This window comes from Zootoca vivipara, chromosome 1, assembly GCF_963506605.1.
Source record: "Zootoca vivipara chromosome 1, rZooViv1.1, whole genome shotgun sequence".
Classification (NCBI taxonomy): Eukaryota; Metazoa; Chordata; class Lepidosauria; order Squamata; family Lacertidae; genus Zootoca; species Zootoca vivipara.
This window is the reverse complement of record NC_083276.1, coordinates 14,392,994-14,417,422: the sequence shown is the minus strand read 5'-3', so window position 1 is coordinate 14,417,422 and position 24,429 is coordinate 14,392,994. Positions and strand designations below refer to the sequence as shown.

The 24,429-nt window shown below is 46.9% G+C and overlaps 1 protein-coding gene across 1 annotated transcript in view; it reads left to right on the top strand.

Annotated features, from left to right (window-relative positions):
- Positions 1-3,521: 3,521 nt before the first annotated feature.
- Positions 3,522-24,429, top strand: part of AMN (amnion associated transmembrane protein) — a 66,740-nt gene continuing 45,832 nt past the window's right edge. Inside the window, exons 1-3 of the mRNA XM_035105539.2 lie at positions 3,522-3,592; positions 15,289-15,407; positions 15,508-15,552. Of these exons, the coding sequence (XP_034961430.2) occupies positions 3,550-3,592; positions 15,289-15,407; positions 15,508-15,552 (207 nt within the window). The 5' untranslated portion in view covers positions 3,522-3,549. The remainder of the gene's footprint in view (positions 3,593-15,288; positions 15,408-15,507; positions 15,553-24,429) is intronic.

The following is a 24,429-nucleotide window of genomic DNA, read 5'->3' as shown; positions in this document are numbered from 1 at the left end:
AAGGCAGCAAAGAAGGCATCCTTTGCTGCCTCCATTGCATCCGCGTTGTGCTGTCTGGCAGAATATTACAGGACCTCTTGCAGTCTGGCCCAAAGGAGGTGGCAGAGCTGACCGTAGCTCACTGTGACTTGTTTGCAAAGCATTTTGAGGACAAAATAAGTCGCACTTACCGCGATCTTGATTCCATTGTTGCAGCAGATGAATCTCAAGGGGTGTCCAGAGCACGGTCTAATCCTGTTGCATTGGACGAGTTTCAGTTCATAAGGCTTGAGGATGAGGACAAGGTGCTTGGATTGGTCAAGGCAACCACTTGTGTTCGGGACTCTTGCCCCTGTGGTCGCTCCCTGTTTGTGGAATGCTCTCTCCAAGGAGGCTCACCTGGTGCCTTCATTACATATCTTTAGCGCCAGGTGAAAACGTTTCTCTATAACCAGGCCTTTGGCTGATTAACATTCTTTGGCCTTTTAAATTCTTTGGCCTTTCTTTGCTGCCAAGAAGTGTGGCGGAGTCTCCTTCTTTGGAGGTCTTTAAGCAGAGGCTTGACAGGCATATGTCAAGAATGCTTTGATGGTGTTTCCTGCTTGGCAGGGGGTTGGACTGGATGGCCCTTGTGGTCTCTTCCAACTCTATGATTCTATGATTCTAAATGTGTTTGTGGGAAAGGAGTTATTGGTTTGTTCTTGATTTATTATATATTTTGTGTTCTCATTTTGTATTTCTATGTTGTGCTTCCTGCAGCCAATCAGAAGCCGTGCCTAGGTTTCCGAACATTTTGGAAGTCAAACGGACTTCCGGAACGGATTCCGTTCAACTTCCAAGGTACCACTGGAATGGTTTATCCAAGCAATAGAGATTTCTGTTATGAAATCTCTATTTTATATAACCAGGAGATGCAGAGGGTAAGCACTCTTGCAGAAAATTGGCGGTATCAGTAAAGCGTTGCTATTTCTCACATGTTGAGAGATCAGAGAAAGTGTTACAAATTTTTCTTCTGAGACTCTGTCCTAATTTTGCCTCCAGAGAGAGAGGGGGGAAAATACAAACACACACATTGTTCTCTTCCTTCTCCATTCGTTCATCTTTTGACCCATCCCTGCCTTGACGTCTTATATGTGGGGTTAGAAAAGGAGCCACAACTGAGTCTGTCGGATAAGAATGAAAAACCACCCACTGTCCAAAGGACAATGTGAAGCCATTTCTGCTAGTTGCTTCCTTTCAGGAGCATTAATTAGGAAAAAGAGAGAGTGCCATTTGGCACTATTATTAGTAATTATGAGATAACAAGCATTTCAGAGAAGGAATGAGCAGAAATGGATAAAGCGCTGCAGTTATATAGAATGTTACCATTGTGCAAGCAGGGAATAAAATCCAATTAATTAAGGCTCAAAGATATCTTCCAAATCGGTTTCAGAACTGGGGCTCTCATAGTCCTAACCTACAATCCCATTTCCTGAGGAGCAGTTCCATTCATGTTAATAATGCAGCTTCGGAGCAAGTGAATCTTGGATTGCAGTCTAACAGCAAGATCCTGGAACCAGCTGTGAAGTCAAATATGTGCTGAAAAGGGTGCTAACTGTTGCATTTTTTGCTATTTATTCCCTTGCATCTCTTTTAATTCCCCCCTTTCATATTTTTTACCCAAGGGTTTATGCTAGCAATGTCACATCTTCCCTGACATTTTAGAGACACAAGAGAAAGTCTTGCTAACGGAATCTTTATCATTCATTCATCACAGACACATGCAGCGCATGAAGATCTGGTGCACGTTAGATGTACTTCTGGGTGGTATGGGGTAGTACCTCTGGTGGGGGACACATGTTGCTCCTTCTGAGGTTGTTTGTCCACCTTTGGTCCCCAGCCTGAACTCGGCTCTCATTTGTGGCTCCAAAAACTGCCAGCATGCGAAGGCAGCCACACTGCTGCATGTATTCATGAAAATGCATGTATTGGTGAAAAACAGCATGGCAGAAATGCATTGTAGCAGGGGAGATTGCTTTGCAAAAATGTGTCTAGCAGGTAAAATTGCATACATATATTCTCACTAACATTCTGGTGAATTTTCATGAAGACTTTAAAAAAAAAAATCACCAACTGATGTGGAAATGTGGGAAAATGAGCAACCGGGAGAACTGAAATTGACATATTTGCTCACCCCTAGGTCCAAGGGGCCAGAACGAGATGCTTAGAGCACCACATTCTCACCCCCACCCCCAATTTAGGGGTTCACCTGAGAGTCAGTGTGGTGTAGTGGTTAAGAGCGATAGACTCGTAATCTGGGGAACCGGGTTTGCTTCCCCGCTCCTCCACATGCAGCTGCTGGGTGACCTTGGGCTAGTCACACTTCTCTGAAGTCTCTCAGCCTCACTCACCTCACAGAGTGTTTGTTGTGGGGGAGGAAGGGAAAAGGAGATTGTTAACCGTTTAAGACTCCTTAGGGTAGTGATAAAGTGGGATATCAAATCCAAACTCCTCCTTCTCCTCCTCCTTCTCCTCCTCCTCCTCCTCCTCCTCTTGTACACTGGTACCTCAGTTTAAGTACACAATTGGTTCCGGAAGTCTGTACTTAACCTGAAGTGTACTTAACCTGAAGTGAAGTTTCCCATTGAAAGTAATGGAAAGTGGATTAATCGGTTCCAGATGGGTCTGCAGAGTACTTAAACTGAAAGTACTCAAACCGAAGCATACTTAAACCGAGGTATGACTGTTCTCTTGGGAGAAAAGCAATGACAAACCTAGACAGCATCTTAAAAAGCAGAGACATCACCTTGCCGACAAAGGTCCATATAGTTAAAGCTATGGCTTTCCCAGTAGTGATGTATGGAAGTGAGAACTGGACCATAAAGAAGGCTGATAGCCGAAGAATTGATGCTTTTGAATTATGGTGCTGGAGGAGACTCTTGAGAGTCCCATGGACTGCAAGAAGATCAAACCTATCCATTCTGAAGGAAATCAGCCCTGAGTGCTCACTGGAAGGACAGATCGTGAAGCTGAGGCTCCAGTACTTTGGCCACCTCATGAGAAGAGAAGACTCCCTGGAAAAGACCCTGATGTTGGGAAAGATTGAGGGCACTAGGAGAAGGGGACGACAGAGGACGAGATGGTTGGACAGTGTTCTCGGAGCTACGAACATGAGTTTGACCAAACTGCGGGAGGCAGTGGAAGACAGGAGTTCCTGGCGTGCTATGGGCCACGGGGTCACGAAGAGTCGGACACGACTAAACGACTAAACAACAACAACAACAACAACACATGACTGTACAGGCTTGCAATCATACCCAGGTCCCTTTTCTTGAGATGCAGGTGTGATTTTCTGAATTGTGTTTTGGATGCCACTCTTTTAGTGCCAGGAAACCGTGATCGTACTATTCATACGCAGCCTATTCTGATGCAAAGAGAAAGCTCTGTGTCTTCCTCTCAGCTCCCTGATACGGGGAGCCTCTTCAGTCTCACAAAGTCCCCTTCAAGTTCCCAGGTGTCATGTGACAGTGGAGCGCTCCAAAGTTCACTGGGAGTCCAAGAGGAGACAAAGTGCAAACAACAGGCTGCAGAATGAAGCGTCTGCTTTTCTTCTACGTTTTCTTCCATCTCCTTGGTAAGTAATAGGTGGCGAGAGAAACACCTAAGACTGAAGGATGAGGGAGAAACCAATCCACTCACACACCCAACTTTTGTAATGAGCAATGGAACTATGAATCTGGTAGTTTGTGAGTTATTTAAATTTCAAGCGGGGGGGGGGAATCATTTCCAGATGGACAAAGAGATAGCATTGGAGTGGCAATCTACATATCCAGATTTTGAAACTTGGATATTTTCTGAGTTTTTTGTTCTGTCTTCTGTCCCTGAATTCCCGACACCCCACCCTGAAGCGATGCACTGTAAAATGACTTCTGTTGAATATGCATGGCTATTTAACATTCAAAGACCACACTTCCTTACTGCGGGAGCCGAGTAAAGCAGAAGACAGAATATTTATAGAAGTGGAAAACTGGAATTAAAACTGGACAGCAGCAGTCAATGCAAAATCAGCAGCAGTAGTAAATACTAGTACAAATAATAATGTAAACAGAAAACTTGATTAAAATCAAGCTCCTGGGGAAGAGGTTTTTAGGATATTTCTTTGAGCGTCATTTTCCTTGTGAAAATTGCTTCACACCCCCACCCCGACTGCTATTTTCCAAAACAATACACAAACTGTAACACGACTATCATTTGAAATTCAGAGTTCTCGGATTTTGTTTTGCAGATCTCTAATGCCAACATGGGTCTGTTAGGGAGGAAATGTGCATATATAATTCGCATATTTTTGAACATTGCACTTCAAAAAAAAAAAAGCACTCTGTTAGGGGAAATTGCATAGAAGGGACTGCTTAGGACGCCCTAAAATGCTGCTGAGTTTACATTAGGGCTTAAAAATAAAGAAAGAATAACACTCGCAAACTGAGGTGGAAATGTAGCAATCTGAGAGAAACCAAAAGGGACGGATTTTGTCCTTCCCTGCCTCCAACAAATATGCTCATCAAATAAATATCAAATGTTCCTTCATGGCTCTTTACCAACCAAAAGGAGAAGGTTAAGGGGTGAAAGAGAAGGTTAAGGGGTGAAGAGAAGGTTACGGGGTGATATGATAGCCATGTTCAAATATATGAAAGGATGTCATATGGAGGAGGGAGAAATGTTGTTTTCTGCTGCTCCAGAGAAGCGGACACGGAGCAATGGATTCAAACTTCAAGAAAGAAGATTCCACCTAAACACTAGGAAGAATTTCCTGACAGTAAGAGCTGTTCGGCAGTGGAATTTGCTACCAAGGAGTGTGGTGGAGTCTCCTTCTTTGGAGGTCTTTGACAGGCATATGTCAAGAATGCTTTGATGGTGTTTCCTGCTTGGCAGGGGGTTGGACTGGATGGCCCTTGTGGTCTCTTCCAACTCTATGATTCTATGAAAAGGCCCCGAGAGTATGGAACGGCCATTGTTTGGAATCTACCCTGTTCTCTTAATCTCGAGGGATCTCCTGCATTCAGCTGATTGTGAACCAGAATCCCTTCTTACTCACTGCTGCCTCGTTAGCCGAAAAGCACACGATTTCTGTTGCTTCCTTGCCTCGGACAGGCGAGGAATTTTTTTTAAAGGAAGCAGGATAAGAAATTGTCCTAAGCTTTTACAGAATGTAACGCTCCGGTGTCAGATCTTTCATATTGGACGCACCTAAAACAAATCCAGTAACCTTCCCAGAGCCTCGGAGCTAGGAAAAGCAACTAATTAAACCTCCACCATCGTTGGCCCATAGGGCATCATTTCCTCAGGAAAAGGCCTTATTATCGTGAGTCGTGCTGCCGCCCCCTTATTCAGCAGCAGCCTTCAGCTTGGTGCGACTTGGCCACTCACAACGGTTGCTAACTAACTCACAATCAATGGACCAAATGAGTTTAAGTGCTGGGGGGGTTGGGGGGAGGCTCCCCTGTCCAGCTTCAAGCAGTGCTTGGAAGTCATTTGCTCATTTTAGGCTCAGAGCAAGGTGGGGGCGAGAGAAGGATTATCCAAAGGACTTGAGTAGCGCCCCCCCCCCCCGTATTTTGTTTTGCTTGTTTCTGGCTAGAGCTTCCTGGCTGTTAATAAGCGATTTCTGGAGAGAGGCAGGTATATAAAGGATGTGAGGAACAGCCAGCCTCTCTGTTTGTGCTTTCCTTTGCCACACGTCTGTTCCCCACATACGGCCATTTGCCCCTACCCAGCCGCAGCCCCCCCCCCCAGCTGCTGCCCCCAAACCGGCTTCTTTGCTAGTTCTGAGGAAGGGAGGATGGCAACGGGAAATAATTGATGGTTGCTTAGCAACCACCAGGCATGGCCTACAACTTGTGAGGCAGTGAGAAGAATATCTGGAGATGGGCAGGCAACCCTTGCTCCCTCTCTATAAAGGCACCCCCCCCTCCCAAAGATACACACTTGCCGGCAAGAGAATCTGGCCTTGGCAGAGAAACTGGTAAAGCAGACTTTCCCAAACTTGGGATGGTCGAGGGAACAGGCAGAGCACGAATGATGCAGGAGAACCGTGACAACAGGGTTAAATGATGTGGGTAGTTCAGACAAGCACACACGCTTTCTTGAGTTTGCTGATATTAGGGCGTGCCATTTTAGGGGGTGATACTTAATTTAGCAATTTTCTTCATGACCGGGGGGGGGGGTCATAAAAATATGTTTTTGGGTGTGAGGAATTCAAATCTGCTCATATTTCTGTGATTGCACAACATCTAGTTGGGCAAGAAGCACGTAAACTGCTTTCGGAAAGCCAAAGATATAACTGCAAGTACTCTGTAATCATTTTTCATGATTTCTGAGCCATTTTATACACATTTTACTCACCAAGCAAAACTAAATCATATTAATTTAACAATAATATCATTGGAATTCCCAAAGTCAGTCTAGAACTTCTTAAAGGTAAAGGGTAAAGGGACCCCTGACCATTAGGTCTGTCGTGACCGACTCTGGGGTTGCAGCGCTCATCTCGCATTATTGGCCGAGGGAGCCGGCGTACAGCTTCCAGGTCATGTGGCCAGCATGACAAAGCCGCTTCTGGCGAACCAGAGCAGCACAGGGAAACGCCGTTTACCTTCCCGCTGTAGCGGTACCTATTTCTCTATTTGCACTTTGACGTGCTTCCGAACTGCCAGGTTGGCAGGAGCTGGGACTGAGCAATGGGAGCTCACCCCGTCGCAGGGATTCGAACCACCAACCTTCTGATCGGCAAGCCCTAGGCTCTGTGGTTTAACCCACAGCGCCACCTGCGTCCCACAACTTCTTAGCACCCCTCATTTTTGGAAGTTGAAAGCTGAAAAATTCAACACGCCCTAGTGGGATATTGCCACTGCCGGCCATACCCCCAGGCCCTGGTGTTCCAAATGGAGAGGCCTCCTGGAAGTTGTACATGATTCGGCATGTGTGAAAGGTGGCCTAATTGTTTATTGGAAATGGGGGTACAGATCCTCCATGAGAATGGGAAACCTGATTAGGTGTCTTAACATGCTTAACCCCTCCTCCTTTCCTACTAAGGGCAAACATATGACTGCATGGGCATGCTAGAAGGTACTGATGATGGATGCATTGTCATCTTCATCATCACCATCACCACCACCATTATGTTGTTGTTGTTGTTGTTGTTGTTTAGTCGTTTAGTCGTGACCCCATGGACCAGAGCATGCCAGGCACTTCTGTCTTGCACTGCCTCCCGCAGTTTGGTCAAACTCATGTTCGTAGCTTCGAGAACACTGTCCAACCATCTTGTCCTCTGTCGTCCCCTTCTCCTAGTGCCCTCAATCTTTCCTAACTTCAGGGTCTTTTCCAGGAAGTCTTCTCTTCTCATGAGGTGGCCAAAGTATTGGAGCCTCAGCTTCACGATCTGTCCTTCCAGTGAGCACTCAGGGCTGATTTCCTTCAGAATGGATAGGTTTGATCTTCTTGCAGTCCATGGGACTCTCAAGAGTTGATGATAATGGATGCATTATCATCATCATCATCATCATCATCATCATCATCATCATCATCATCATATCTATATCTATATATCTATTTGTGTGTGGAGACCTTTTAACTACCCCCAGAAATAAATTCACACAAGACTCAAATTTTTGGTTTGGTTTTTGGCAGAATTTTGGCCACAACTTTATTGATTACAATCAAGTGAGTGGCTGCATAGGGCTCTGGTTCGACTAGCTCCCTGCACCCTTGCAGGCAGCGCTGACCCTGGGCACCAACCGTAAGTCAGCTATGGGTGAACACCTGGGACAGCGACAAGCAGGGGGTCTGCTAGGCCACCACCCAGATGTCCCTTGGACTCAGGCTCAGGGCACAACCCCGCACGGGGAAGACCAACCATGAATCTGTGGGTTCTTTGTTAAGGGAATACCCAAGCATAGGGTTGGCTAGGCATTCTGCCAGCCCTATCCATCTGAACCGCAGCCTATCCACAACCTTACAAGTTGTGACGATTTGCTACGCGGCAGGCAGAACCCAAGTGGCACCAGCCAATCAGCCAAGTAGGGAAAATTCCTGCCATGCCCCTGTCCCAATGACAGGCGACACGCGAAGGCATAGCAAGGTCAAGCACAAGCCCTAAATATAGGGAGAGGTGGATGGATCTTCCGATGCACTGAGCAAGAGAGAAAGCTCAGGGCACATGCACCCGGTTAAATAGTGGTCCCCCGATCGCTTTGACTGGCGTCCCTCAGGCCCAATTGCTCCCAGGATCAAGGGACCACCAATAGGGTGTTGTGGCTGCTCCAATGTTCCCACCCACAACAAAGGGTCTGGTTGCCAGGTCCCACCGCAACACGTGCCCTCTTGTTAGGGAGGACCCGATATCTCACCTTTCCCATTCATGGGACTCAAAGTGGCTTACAACTAAAATAGAAACAGCTAAAAACATTTTAAAAAGCAATTGTTAAAAAACAACAACACCTAAATGTTACTTTGCCATGGCTAATAAGTTTGATGCTAAGTAGAATCATAGAGTTGGAAGGGACCTTGAGGTTCATCTAGTCCAATCCTTGAGATGCAGAAATCCTGTCCACAGCTGGTTGGGCTCGAACCACCCACCTTCTGGTTAACAGCCAGTTGCACTGACTCATTGCGCCGCGGTAGTCAAGGGGACTCCCATTTTGACTGGAGCTGCCAGAGGTTGAGGAGGGTGTTTTCCTGGTGTAAATGGAAGGCTATCTTTCCCCTCAACCTTTTGTGGCTAATCAAAGCTTATGGGGCTTATGGCCTTCAAATGAGAGGGACAGGGCCCACTGGTGACCTATACTGGTCTCCAGCAGTAAGACTACCACTATATAAAAATATGGTGAAAAATTCAAAGGTGGGCTTTGAATCTGTGTCTGGGCTAAATATGGGTCCCTGTTTGTGGCCTGTTGATTTAGATCAGGCATCCCCAGACTTCGGCCCTCCAATGTTTTGGACTACAATTCCCATCTTCCCCGACCACTGGTCCTGTTAGCTAGGGATCATGGGAGTTGTAGGCCAAAAACATCTGGAGGGCCACAGTTTGGGGATGCCTGATTTAGATGAGGAGACTGGTATGCAGAAGGGTTAAACACCCTCTCCTCCAACGCCACTACTTAAATGGAAAGTGAAACTCTTGAGGCAGCAGTAATTTAAAGAACACGTTAAAGTTTTGTTTTTTTAAAGCAACATATCAGGCGATCTGATCATGGTTGTACCATGTGGTTTTGCCCCACCCCTACCCCCGTGACTTAAGAGAAATTCCCTACTTAGACTTACTTTTATAGACTCCAAAAGAAAATTCAAAAAGTAAGGGTGAAACTTGACGTGACATTCATGTGCCCAGTTTCCCCCTTCTAAATAACAGCCGTTGGAGGGGGAACCCCCTTGGAGGAGACCATTTAGAAGAAGAAAAACTTTACATGTCTTGAACGCAACTGTGCCTTTAACATTACATCTAGTATTTTAGTTCTAAGAGGAGCTCACCCCATTTTTTGTTTAATCAGAAGTATTACTATGAGTATTATTGGGTTGTTAACTAGGGATGGGCGAATCGCTCAGTTTCAGTTTCTCTCAGTTGCTCATTTTCTCCATCTTAAATTCAGTTCTCCACATTTCCACAGCACGGTTTACAGTATAAAGCCGTAAAAATACATAACACCATAACAAGCAATACTATACCACCACCACCCAACTTAAAAGGCCATAGATTGTTTAATTAACCCCAGGCCTGGGAGAAGAGGAATGCTTTTGCCTGACGCCTAGATAGGTATGTACTGAAGGCACTAGGTGAGGCTCCCTGGGGCGAGTGTCCCACCAGTGGGGGCGGCGCCACAGAAAAGGCCAATTCTCATGTTATTTATTACATTTATATACCACCTTTTCTCCCAAGAAGGTCAAGGTGTAACACAGTTCTCCTCCTCCCATAGCTGCCAAGTACCCCGTATTTCCTGGGAAACCCCCGTTTTTCCTTACCATTTCCCGGAGGTCTCCCATTCCAGTTCCCATTCTCCTGTTAATTTCCCTTATTTTTGTTCCTGTTGGCGGCCATTTTTCTGGTGCCGCTTTGCCTATCTATGGGCACCAGAAAATGGCCGGTGCCGAAAGTCGCGTCTACACATGTCTGGAAGTGTGTAGACGCAACTTCCGATGTCGCTTTGCCCATCTATGGGCACCGAAAATGGCCGGCGCCAACACCGGAAGTTGCGTCTACACACTTCCGGACCTGCGTAGACACGACTTCCGGTGCTGGCCATTTTCAGTGCCCATAGATGGGCAAAGCGACACCGGAAGTTGCGTCTACGCAACTTCCGGTGTCGCGCGGCTGCCGATCCCGGATTTCTCCGCGGGGTACTTGGCAGCTATGCCTCCTCCCCATTTCATTCACACAACAACCCTATGAGGTAGGTTAGGCTGAGAAATGACGACTGGCCCAAGGAGACTGGCCCATAGCCCACCACTCTAGCCATCACACCACACTGCTTCTGTGTATCATTGGCTTTGGCTGCACCTACTGTTTGGGCTCCCTACCTTCTGCTCAACCACTCACTATGGGCGCCAGCCATCACTGCCAGCAGTAATATTTTTTTTTTTTGAGGGGTTGCTGGTGGGGAAAGGAACAGACTGTCTCTGACTCATGCCATGTTTATTGCCGTGTCCAATGAGGGCAGGTTGGGAAGAAGCAGACACAGGGATCAGAAGGGAGTTTTTGAAGCTGCAGGCTGGAGGGGTCAGGCGGAAGTTCCACCAGGGAGCTTAATATTCCTCCTCAAAGCTACGGTTGCCAGACTCAACAGAGGACAGGACTTCTGTGCCTTTAATTGCCCTGCTCTCTTTTGAGTCTGGAAACCTTAAAGAGAAACCAGCAGACCATTTGTTTAATTTCCAAGCAGAGGGTCTGCTGGTTTCTCTTTAAGGTTTCCAGACTCAAAAGAGAGCAGGGCAATTAAAGGCACAGAAGTCCTGTCCTCTGTTGAGTCTGGCAACCCTACTCAAAGCAAGCAACACATTATTTGAGCATCAGCCACGCAGGCGAAAAAGAAAGATCGCATCGCTTGCAAAATTCACCCTACTGGCCCTTAGCATCACTCACAGATGCAAGTAGGAAGGCAGGCTGTCTCGCCAGAGTGGTGCATGCTCTGGTTATCTCCCGCTTGGACTACTCCAATGTGCTCTACATGGGGCTACCTTTGAAGGTGACCCGGAAACTACAACTAATCCAGAATGCGGCAGCTAGACTGGTGACTGGGAGTGGCCGCCAAGACCACATAACACTGGTCCGGAAAGATCTACATTGGCTCCCAGTACGTTTCCGAGCACAGTTCAAAGTGTTGGTGCTGACCTTTAAAACCCTAAATGGCCTCGGTCCAGTATACCTGAAGGAGCGTCTCCACCACCATCGTTCTGCCTGGACACTGAGGTCCAGCACCGAGGGCCTTCTGGCGGTTCCCTCGTTGCGAGAAGTGAGGTTACAGGGAACCAGGCAGAGGGCCTTCTCGGTGGTGGCGCTTGCCCTGTGGAACGCCCTCCCATCAGATGTCAAAGAGAAAAACAGCTACCAGATTTTTGTTGTTGTTTAGTCGTTTAGTCGTGTCCGACTCTTCGTGACCCCATGGACCATAGCACGCCAGATACTCCTGTCTTGACCAGATTTTTAGAAGACATCTGAAGGCAGCCCTGTTTAGGGAGGCTTTTAATGTTTAATAGATTATTTTATTTCATTTTTTTCTGTTGGAAGCCGCCCAGAGTGGCTGGGGAAACCCAGCCAGATAGGCGGGGTATAAATAAATTATTATTATTATTATTATTATTATTATTATTATTATTATTATTATTATTATTATTAAAGAAGATTCCCAGGCCACGGAGATAACTTAGCGCTCCTAACAAGAAATAGCAAGCTCTCTGTGAAGAAGCAAAATACCCTTGGAGGTTTAGAGTAAAGCTCGTGGTGCTCCAATCAGGAGTACTCAGTGTTGTTGCTGGGAAACTGATCAAATTGCATGTTAATACCACAGTCTTAAAGGGACGGCTGTATGTGGCTGTACTCAAGGCACAGGCACGATTTTTTGGTTTTGTTTGTCCACCCTAGACTCGCAGCGAGCATGCCTAAAATCTGGAAGGTGCAGAAGTCCTGCCAGCATTTGCTATCTGTCATGTGCGCACACACAACTTCAGGGGGAGGTAAATCCAGCAGGGACAGACACCTTGCCCAAATATGCTGGATTTTACCTGTTCAGCAAGTCTTCCACCCTCAGAGATGCAGCACCAACTGCCCTTCTGATAGTGGTCAATGTAAACATCCTTTTTCGATTTGGGGTTTAAACAACAGGACTCAGGATGCTTCCTCATGCGTGGCTCTTCTGTGGCCCCCGGGGCCACGTTTTGCTTTGTAGATTTTCTTCAACATTTCTAAATAACGGCAGCTGACGATCCTTCACCATAATGAGCACAAACCACTTTCTTGGCTGTCCTCTTCTCAGTATGCCCCGCGTAGGACCTTAAGGTCCACAAACAACAATACTCTAGAGATCCCAAGCCATAAGGTGGCTAGATTGGCCTCTACTAGGGCCAGGGCCTTTTCAGTATTGGCCCCAACTTGGTGGAGCGCTCTTTCACAGGAGACTAGGGCCCTGCGGGATTTGTCATCTTTCCGCAGGGCCTGCAAGACAGAGCTGTTCCGCCTGGCCTTTGGGCTGGACTTAGTCTGACCCCTGTGTTTTCCTCCCTCATGGCTTGGATTTATGGACTACTTAAAATGAGGCTGCATTTTAAATTTAAATATTGTATTTTAATCTGTATTTTACTTAATTGCTTTTTATGTTTTATTGTAATTTTATTGGTGTTAGCCGCCCTGAGCCCAGTTTTGACTGAGGAGAGCGGGGTATAAATAAAATATTATTATTATTATTATTATTATTATTATTATTATTATTATTATTATTAGATTGGGAATAGCTTCAGGTGTGAAAGAGGGCTGGGCAGGGGTGGGAGATAACAGCTTGTTGCGTTTAAAAAAGGTAAAGGTAAAGGACCCCTGACCGTTACGATAAGTCCAGTCGCAAACGACTCTGGGGTTGCGACGCTCATCTCGCTTTACTGGCCGAGGGAGCCGGCGTTTGTCCGCAGACAGTTTTTCCGGGTCATGTGGGCAGCATGACTAAGCCGCTTCTGGCAAAACCAGAGCAGCGCACGGAAACGCCGTTTACCTTCCCGCCGTTTACCTATTTATCTACTTGCACTTTGCCGTGCTTTCGAACTGCTAGGTTGGCAGGAGCTGGGACTGAGCAATGGGAGCTCAATTTCTGCTTTCGATGCTGAAGCAAAAGCAGCAACTGCCCGTCAATCTGCTTGCTGTAGTGCTTGCTGGAGTTTGCCAAAACCTACGTATGAAGCCATTCTCTGCTTGGAAATTGCCTACGGACTCAGCTCTAGTCTTTTGTGAGGTGAACTGTAGACCATTATGGGAACAGCAGGGCAATCTCTCTCTGGCAAACAGTCGTAGTTCCATGGTACAGAATAGCTCCTGGTTCCACTACCCTGCACTTTCACTCAGGGCTAGGAATTCACCTAAGCTTCCTGGTGTATATAGTGTGCTCTATGAGGCTTATTTTGATCAGAATCGAGTGTATACTTCCAGAGTTAACACTAAATTTGTTTTATTTTATTTATTTATTTATTTATTATTACGGTCGAGGACCAGCTCTTAGAAGTAAAATAGAATAAAATAAAAATAAAAAGGATCCCTTTGAAAAACAGTTTCTGGGAGCATAACGTATAAAAGTTGCTTTGAACAAGATTTAAAAGAAAATTATTAATTATATAACAGTGCTAAAAGTTTAACCCTTAAAATAGTGGCTGCAGAAAGCTGAGCCTAGCTCGCTCGGGGTGCCATTGAGGAAAAAATCAGACGGGCTGGGAAGAAAGTCTGTGTCTGCATATTTGGGCACAGAATCTGGCGACCGCCCTGGTTGTCTTCAGGTCTTTGCCTAGCAAGAGCAGGTTGTATAATTGCTTTTCCGGGAGGCTTGCTAACCTCACCAGTATGGGATCCAGGATCTCCCTTCGAGCTTCTTCATATAGGGGGCATCTGAAGAACAAATGCTCAGGGCTTCCTACTTCCCCCAATGGGCATACGCAGAGTCTTTGGGCGTATGGGATTTTTTTGTAAAGCCCCTCCAGCACAGGCGTGGGCAATGCCGCGCTTCTGGCAAGTGTAAAAGCCCTTCTTGTGTTTTTTGACAGGAGAAAGGAGAGGTAAGGTGCCGGGGCGGCTATGTATCTCTCGATTTCTCCAGTTCTGTACTCAGGGCATCTTGAGCAGTACACTAAATTTGTTATTTCTGGTAAATGAGCCACCGTAGCAGCTAGAGGGCCATGAAAATTTGTGTCCTGGGCTTTTTGAGACTCATCTACCCATGTGCTATCTGAAACCAAAGGGGCACATTTCAGATGTGAAATATATTGGTATTATTTTCAGTTCTCTACCACTGTTAGCTTCTCACTACCACTGTTAGCTTCTCCAGTGGGCTTGTTCCAAAACAGATCAACACACCTTTACAACATCTGTGCTACTGACTCTCAAACTTTGGGGTTGTTGAAATATATAAAGGTAAATGGACTCCTGACCATTAGGTCCAGTCGTGACCGACTCTGGGGTTGCGGCGCTCATCTCACGTTATTGGCTGAGGGAGCCGGCGTACAGCTTCCAGGTCATGTGGCCAGCATGACAAAGCCGTTTCTGGTGAACCAGAGCAGCACACGGAAACGCCGTTTACCTTCCCACTGTAGTGGTACCTATTTATCTACTTGCACTTTGACGTGTTTTCGAACTGCTAGGTTGGCAGGAGCTGGGACCGAGCAATGGGAGCCCACCCCTCGCGGGGATTTGAACCACCGACCTTCTGATCGGCAAGCCCTAGGCCCTGTGGTTTAACCCACAGCGCCACCCGCGTCCCTTGCTGAAATATATACAAGAAAATAAATAAATCAATTTGACTCAAATCAATGTGACTCAAATTGGGTCTCTTAGATCCATTCCCCCCCCCCAAAAAAAAGCAATGTGGAGTAAAGTGCTTCTGGGCCCTCTCTGGGATTAGTTGAACTTCATTAGATTCATGGGAGATCTGCCTCTGGCTGAGAGAGACCCAAGCCTGAAGACCTGGAAAGTTGTTGCCAGCCAGCAACATGTATGCCTAACCAAGAAGCCATTTCTGCAACACTTGTGTCCACATACGCACATCAGTCCCAGTCAAAACTTATTGTTATTACCGTCTGTGTTTTTTGGGTCATTCTCAGGGACTTCAAGCGCAGTGTACAAACAATGGATTCCAGACACCAATTTTGAAAATGCCTCCAACTGGGATAAGGGCCGAACCCCATGCAGCAACGATGTCGTCCTTTTTCGGAGCAGCGAGGTACCTGGTTTTGCTTCGTTAAAAAAACACACACACACATAAAATTTACTGCGGCGAGTTTTTCTGGCAATTTGCGAAACCGTGTCCCTGCTTCTTCCAGGTTGTGTCAGTCTATGTCCATTCGTCCCACTCCTTGACAGACATGGTAAGTGCACCTGATATCGTGGCATGTAGAATCGAACACAGGGCAGGTGGGGCTTGTCTACCTGGGAAGGGAGCCCATCTAGGAGAAGGAAAACCCTGGTCCTAAACCTCCGCTGCCTTGCAGGATATCTTTGGGAGAAGAGAAGGCCAAGGAGGAAACCCTACACCAGGCATCCCCAAACTTCGGCCCTCCAGATGTTTTGGACTACAATTCCCATCTTCCCCGACCACTGGTCCTGTTAGCTAGGGATCATGGGAGTTGTAGGCCAAAACATCTGGAGGGCTGCAGTTTGGGGATGCCTGAGCTACACAAATGCAGAGTGGAGTTTGAATGACGCATTGTATGCCTCCTTTTGCCAACTGCTGCGGCCAAGCTGGTGCCAAATGTACTACTCTGCTTTCCTTTGGACCACATCAGAGAGACCAAGAGGGTTTTTTTTTTTTGTCAACTGGGCAGCCCAGGACCTCTATGCACGCTGCCAAAGAGGTCACTTCAGTGCTGCTAACACTGAGGTTTTGACTTCACCCCCAGAGGCGCACTCCATTGTTTGTTGACCCAAATGGATGGAAACAAATCTCAAACACAATAAGAAACAGGGTAAAGAGTGGGATGCAGGGTTTATCTGAAGGAGGGTTGAATTAGGAGCCGAGGGGGCAGCAGGGGTCACTAAGAGGGAAGTGGGTATCAGGAGGGGGTTGGAGGTAGGCCCTTTGGAGCACATCAACAGCTTATTTACAATTGGCCAGGCTAGAACTCAGAGCGAAGCACCTTCCTCGTTTCATATTTAAAGTTTTGCTGCTCTTATTGCTTTCAAAACTATTTCCTTTGGTCACACTTGTATGTATTTGCCGTTCTGGGTCATCACCAGTCACAGGGGAAGCAATTATTGGCAATAGCTACTAATTTCCTTACAAGTTAGTTACCTGCGAGAGGTGAAGTTTTGTGCATGTGCGGTAATTAGTTCTATATAAATATTTTACGCTATAAATTTCCTTCATCCTCATGTTTTTGTCACTACGAACGCATAAACATATTTTTCATGCAACATTCTTTGCTGAATTTTATTGCGTCGTTATCTTCCTTGGTGGGTCGTGCAAGCCGCTGTTCTGAATAATGTTTTTATAGGGCGGGGAGCCCTGGGGATGAGCTTATGGAACCAAAGGGACAGTATCCTGAAAAAGTTTGAGAATCATTGGGTTAGATAAACTATCTTGTTGACTATGTTGGAGTAGGACTAGGGGTCCATTTTTCTGCATGTTCTTCTTTTGTTGTATTAGCTGCAAGTTTTCCTGTGCTGGGGGTATTGAAACAACAACAAAATCAACTTTACAGCCGTTTGTTGGATGGCATTGATGTCTGGTTTTATAAGAAAGGTATTTTTTAAAAGTAATTCGCATCCACCCTTTAAAAACCATCTACCGGTAAAGGTAAAGGGACCCCTGACCATTAGGTCCAGTCGCGACCGACTCTGGGGTTGCGGTGCTCATCTCGCTTTACTGGCCGAGGGAGCCGGCGTACAGCTTCCAGGTCATGTGGCCAGCATGACAAAGCCACGTCTGGCAAACCAGAGCAGCACATGGAAACGCCGTTTACCTTCCCGCTGTAGTGGTACCTATTTATCTACTTGCATTTTGACGTGCTTTCGAACTGCTAGGTTGGCAGGAGCTGGGACCGAGCAACGGGAGCTCACCCCGTCGTAGGGATTCGAACCGCCGACCTTCTGATCAGCAAGCCCTAGGCTCAGTGGTTTAACCACAGCGCCACCTGGGTCCCTTTTAAAAAGTAATTCGCATCCACCCTTTAAAAACCATCTACCGGTAGCTGCCATCAAATAAACTCAATTCTGGTTAAGGAGTAATGTTTTTATAGCATTCATGCAGGGGTGTCATTTTTTATAATGTAACAAGAAAGCAGTCTAAATACTAAAGCAGCGGCTTTGAAGCTTTCTATACTCACATTAATTTGTTTGCTAATGGCCCCCTTTGTCTCTGATGCTGGGCTTTGTGGCTCACAGTTTGCGCTGTGCTTTAATGTTGAGCCATCTACAAAGATATATAATAACTGAAACGTGGAAAGTTGGGAAAGGCTGTGGCTCAGTGATAGAACTTCTGCTTTGCATATGAAAGGTCCCAGGTTTGATCCCCAACATCGCCAGGTATTTGTATATAGAATATTTGTATTTTTTTAAAAAAAATTATATCCTGTTGTTCTGCCAGTGCGGAGCCCAAGGCAGCTCACAGCATAAAATAAAACAGATACAATAACAACAAACCACAATATATAAAGCCTCACGATTAAATAAATAACCCTACTGGAAACAGCACTGGAAACACTCACTATTTAAAAGCATGCGCGCGCACACACACACACCCTCAGAAGACCCTGCTACTACAGCTAGTTCATAGCCAAAGGCCTATAATAATACCTACGGTATTTTGCCTGCCTGTGAAAGGAAAGCCTACTATCTTGTGGAAGGGAGTTCCAAAATCGAGGAGCAGCCACCAAGAAGCAGCCACCAAGACGGCCCCTTCTGGTGTCCTCACCAAACTCACCCATGAAGGTGGCGGAACTGAGAGAGAGGCCTCTCCAGAAAATCTCAAAGAAGACAAAGAAGAAGAAGAAGAGTTTGGATTTGATATTCTGCTTTATCACTACCCGAAGGAGTCTCAAAGGCACTAACATTCTCCTTTCCCTTCCTCCCCCACAACAAACACTCTGTGAGGTGAGTGGGGCTGAGAGACTTCAGAGAAGTGTAACTAGCCCAAGATCACCCAGCAGCTGCATGTGGAGGAGCAGAGATGCAAACCTGGCTCCCCAGATTACGAGTCTACCGCTCTTAACCACTACACCACACTGGCAGGATCATTCAAGGAGCTACGTATAGTCCTTTGTATATGTATAATCCTTTGTTTCTCCTAAACTGCCCACTTCTTCTCAGAGACTCAAACCTTAGCTGGATAAAGCCATTGCCCTTTCCAAGCTCGTTCAAAACACAAGAGAGACTCCCTGCTTCCAGGAGACCATTGCCTAACCATGAGCTCCCACCAGGGGCAAAGGAAGGCTCTCCGGTACCTGGTGTGGGGTGTCATGGGGCAGGGCGAACCTATGAACGGCACAGCTATGTATGGCGGCAGTGGCGTGCATGTGCCGTATGGACAGCAGCGGGATCTTCCACTACTGGCTGCAGTGCGGTGGGGCAAACCACCCAGCAGTGCATGCTCAACGTCACTACGTACGGTGACACACAGCATGCGCTGTACGGACGGTGGAAGGATCCTCCGCTCGCAGCAGCAGAGCGGTCCTCCTGGCCTTCTTGTCACCCCCTCAGAGATGGCACCCAGGGCGGACGCCCCCTGCCCCCTTCCTCTGCCACTGGCTCCCATTGATAAACAACAACAAACCTCCCAGACGCTAACCAACAGTCCATCGAAGAAAGAAAATAAGGCCACCCATCTGCCATAACATTATAGCTGCCCTCCCTTGTCTTTCTTTTCAGTCTATGCTGTCTCCGCAGGAGCCCAAAGCATCCAATTGCAACGATGCAACTAGGGTTGTCCTATCCAGAATACTGCAGTCGGCAGCAGTGTCCAGGCCATAGCTGCCAAGTCTCCCGTATTCCCCGGGAAATCCCCGTTTTTCTAGCTGTCTCTAGCTGAAAAAACGGATTTTTTTGGTTTTCCCCGATTTATTCTGGTGCAGCGGCCATTTTGAAACTGGGCAGAGCATGCTCAGAAGCGAAGTTCCAAAATGGCTGCAGTGCGACTTCTGGTGCGGTGGCCATTTTGGAACTGGGAAAAGCAGCATCAAAAGTCACTTCTGAGCATGCTCCGCCCAGTTCCAAAATGGCGGCAGCGCTATTTCCGGTCTGCTACTTCTGGCCCGGTCCCTTATTTCTCAGACAGCAACTTGGCAGATATGCTCCAGGCGGAAATCAGGGCAATGTCCAGGAAAATCCAGGCATACGGCAGCCCATGTCGGCAGTGCTGTTTTTGCTGCTTTTCCATAAAAATAGCTCAAAAACAGCATTTTTTTGTGATTTTGCCCCAAAAGCTTTCGGCAACAACTTTCAGCAAAAAAGCTCACCAGCTTTTCTGTCCAGATTTTCATTGTTTGAAATATGGCAACCCTGGATGCAACTGACTGAGCAGAGATTGTTTTCTGGCATGTTCCGGAGGGAACAATTCCACGTTTGTGAATGGCTACGTGACTGAGTGGATTTCTCCTCCTCTCTTCTGTATTTTCTCGCTTTACCCAGGTGCCCGAGCAAGAGAGCGTCTCACAAGGATGGGGCTAAGCTCTGAGACGCCCTTTCCCATCCAAGAATATCATTTTTGACTCCCATGCTCGGCCGTTCTCAGAGCACTTAAATAGCCAAGCGAGCACACAGAGATGAAGCAAAACTACTTTGCGGCAAGTAGCCCTTTGTTGCTGCTGTAAACAATGATTGTGTCCAAATATATGCTTTTTAATTCTCCCCGCCCTTCTGCTTCCAACAGCGCTTGTTCTGGGAAATGGCAACTGAGGTTGCTACGGTGATTTGATTTTTTCTCAGCCCCTGACTTACCAGCCATTATCTAGCTGCATTCGGGAGTGCTTGTATTCTGCAGCTGCACAGGACAAAATGAAAGGGCTGTCTTGCCCACACAGATTTCTTCCCGCCCGCCCTGGACGTCGGCCCAGCTCTAGGTCCTACCACCATTGCAAGAGCAGTTGGTGGGGCCACATGACACAAGATGAATTTTAACAAGGAGAAATGTAAGGTACTACACTTGGGCAAAAAAAATGAAAGGCACAAATACAGGATGGGTGACACCTGGCTTGAGAGCAGTACATGTGAAAAGGATCTAGGAGTCCTGGTGGACCACAAACTTGACATGAGTCAACAGTGTGATGCAGCAGCTAAAAAAGCCAATGCAATTCTGGGCTGCATCAATAGGAGTATAGCATCTAGATCTAGAGAAGTAATAGTACCTCTGTATTCTGCTCTGGTCAGACCTCACCTGGAGTACTGTGTCCAGTTCTGGGCACCACAGTTCAAGAAGGATACGGACAAGCTGGAACGTGTCCAGAAGAGGGCAACCAAAATGGTCAAAGGCCTGGAAACGATGCCTTATGAGGAACGGCTTAGGGAGCTGGGTATGTTTAGCCTGGAGAAGAGAAGGTTAAGGGGTGATATGATAGCCATGTTCAAATATACCGTATGAAGGGATGTCATATGGAGGAGGGAGAAAGATTGTTTTCTGCCGCTCCAGAGAAGCGGACACGGAACAATGGATTCAAACTTCAAGAAAGAAGATTCCACCTAAACATTAGGAAGAACTTCCTGACAGTAAGAGCTGTTCGGCAGTGGATTTTGCTACCAAGGAGTGTGGTGGAGTCTCCTTCTTTGGAGGTCTTTAAGCAGAGGCTTGACAGGCATATGTCAAGAATGCTTTGATGGTGTTTCCTGCTTGGCAGGGGGTTGGACTGGATGGCCTTTGTGGTCTCTTCCAACTCTATGATTCTATGATTCTATGACAGGGTCTTGTCAGCTGCTGCACCTAGGCTGTCATCCATTCCACTCTGGGACACCTAGTTGGTTGTGGAAGCTGGTCTATCGCATACCCTCCAAGTGTCCCGATTTTCCAAGGACAGTCCCAGAAATTATAAAAGCCATCCCAGCTTTGGATTTGATCCCAGAATGTTCCTATTTTCCCCACCAGTGCTATCGCTGCTGAGCTCAGGGGGAGGATGTTTGTCCTGAGTGGCAGCTGCAAGGGAGCATTGTGTTGCCTCTCCACAACTGCCGCTCCCAGCCTCCTGCTTTGGGCATCTCGTAGTGGCTCCTGGAGAGTAGGCAAGGAGGAGGAGTGGTCATACCTGCTGAGATCTAGCCCTGAGTGAGGTGCCGGCTCTGAGTTGCAGGCAGAGGGCTGCCCTGGGCAGGAAGTAAGGGGGAGTGGAGCAGAGCACAAGGAACCTTAATTTTTTAATGCTTTGTGCATCCGCGTCTAAATCTTTCCCCTTTCTAAAATTTATTTATTGGCGTGTGCATTTGACAGAGCCTGGTCTGAGGGGGACTGGACTGAGGAGGAATGGTGGAGACCAGCCCCCCTCCTCTTGAACCTTCCAGAGAAAAGAAATACCATATGGATTTACAGCAGTGGTTTGAGGAAGGTCACAGCCCAGAGACAGGTGAACAGAAGAGTTGGGAGGTGATGGGAGAAGAGTAGGGGGAGACAGAATCAGAGCCAGCTGACATGTTATCACTGGAAAGCATGCCCGATCCCCTTCTCACAGAACCCGGCGTGCATTGAAAGCGCAAGAGCAAAGAACTCAGAGACAAATCTTCTTCATTCTTCTTCTTCTTCTTCTTTGGTGATCACTCGTATCCGAGTAAGATTGTCTTCCATAAACAAGGTTTAAACAATGGGTCCGTAAGTGACTGTGGAGGCCAATTCTGGATCCACACGTCCTTCCGCAGTGGGGAGTTGATCACGGTGTGGATTTGCCAAGCGCGCCTTCCTCTTAGCACGTTTCTCCCTTGCGTCCTGAGATCGAGTGTCTTCAAAGCCCATGACACCTTTGGTAAAGGCTGTTCTCCAACTGAAGCGCTCACAGGCCAGTGTTTCCCAGTTGTCGGTGTTTATACTTTTAGATTTGCCTTGAGACAGTCTTTAAACCTCTTTTGTTGACCACCAGCATTATGCTTTCCATTTTTAAATTCGGAATAAAGTAGTTGCTTTGGAAGACGATCATCAGGCATCCGCACAAAATGACCAGTGCAACGAAGTTGATGTTGAAGAATCATTGCTTCAACACTTGTGATCTTTGCTTCTTCCAGTACAGTACACTGATATTAGTTCGCCTGTCTTTCCAAGTGATGTGTAAAATTTTTCGGAGATACCGTTGATGGAACCTTTTGAGGAGTTGGAGATGGCGTTTATAAGTGGTCCATGTTTCACAAGCATATAGTAAGGTTGGTAGTACAATAGCTTTGTAAACAAGCGTTTTGGTTTCCCTGCGAACGTCTCGGTCCTCAAACACTCTGCACTTCATGCACTTCTGCACCCCTGGTGGCCAGCATAGGGGGGAAGTGTTGTTGCTAGGAAGGGAAGGGGGAGGAGCTCAGTAGGAGCAACGCCATTATCCGATCGGCTGCCTTTCTGTCTCTCTCTGTGAATCTTGAATAAATACATTGGTAAGAACGTCTTGTTTTCCCCATTTCTGGCATCCAGCCATGAGGGAGGGGGAATGGATTCCCTTGAATCATAGAATCGTAGAGTTGGAAGAGACCACAAGGGCCATCCAGTCCAACCCCCTGCCGAGCAGGAAACACCATCAAAGCATTGACATATGCCTGCCAAGCCTCTGTTTAAAGACCTCCAAAGAAGGAGACTCCACCACACTCCTTGGTAGCAAATTCCACTGCCGAACAGCTCTTACTGTCAGGAAGTTCTTCCTAATGAAGTCTGACTACTGTCTACCAAAGAATAAAATAAAATCAGGCTTAAGAGGATTTCTCAGGACAGTGGAGTGTCCCATTGGAGTTGTGGCAGTGGCACTCAGACATTTTCTGATAGGAAATGCTCTACTGAGGGGGACGGACAAAAAAATGGAGGGCCGAGGAAGGTCAGTCGGTGGGGACTGAATAATGTCCCTTCCGCCTGCCCTCAGCCAGCCTCCCCCGCACTTGCTTGCCTACTGATGGCTACAAGCCTTGATGGCTATGCCATACCTCTGTAGCTGGAAGCAGCCTTCCTTCTGAATATTTGCTTGTGGGTTTTCCACTGGTATCTGCTTGGTCGCTGTGAGAACAGGAGACTGGACTGGATGGGCCATCGGTCTGGCCCAGCAGGATCAGCTGTCGATGGGTTTGGAAGTTCTAAGGATCCGTTGTGTGGTATATGATGAGCTCCTTCCTACTGCCTGCCGCAAATCTGCTCCAAAATACCTCTTTGCATCTTCCAGCAGAGCCTTGCACAAGTTGAAAATGATTTCTCTTTCTGGGGAGGCAAGCTGCTCAGTCTCTTTCTCGGAAGTCCCGGGTCACACCTAAATCACCACTTCCCTAATTTATTACATATATACCTTTTCTCCAAGGAGTTCAGTGTACTAAACTTAGTCCCTTCCATGCCATCGGCTGGATAGCTCAGCTGGTTAGGGCATGGTGCTGGTAACGCCAAGGCTGCAGGTTCGATCCCCGTACAGGACAGCTGCATATTCCTGCATTGCAGGGGGTTGGACTAGATGATCCTCAGGGTCCCTTCCAACTCTATGATCCAAACGTTTTCCTTGCAACAACCCTGTAGGCTAGGCTGACTGGCCCAAGTTCACCTAGTGTGCTTAATGGCTGAGTGGGGATCAGAATCCTGCTCTCCCCCATGTCCATCAAATACTCTAACCATTAGTGCACGCTCCCCTTTGTTTTTCTCCCCTTTCCTAATGTCCACTGAAAGGAAGCAGACAGAACTAAGCCAAAAGAATTCAGGAAAATTGCGTGGGGGGAAAGGGTCTCTTGGCTTTTAATCATTATGGTGGGTTGGGTGGTTTTGCCTCTTACACAGTTTGAAGCGGGTGGATTGTAAGAAGGTTTGTGTGCAAGTGCCTCTGTTCAAATAGCCACTATAATTTTATGTGCCATAATTTATCCAAGCTGCTTAAACTGCTAATTACTTGGATGTTTTAATAAGACAGCATGCTGTGTTTAACTGGTCTATAAACACCCACATGAGGAATTTTGTATCTCCCTGTGAATGCACTTAAAAAAATAAAAAAAACATGTGGGATTTTAGCAGACAGGAAATGGACAGGTGGAATGTTTGGAAATGTGGGCCTTATTATAACGTTAAAGTTGAACAGTTCCAATTCCTGCAGAAGGTTTATGACTTAATGATT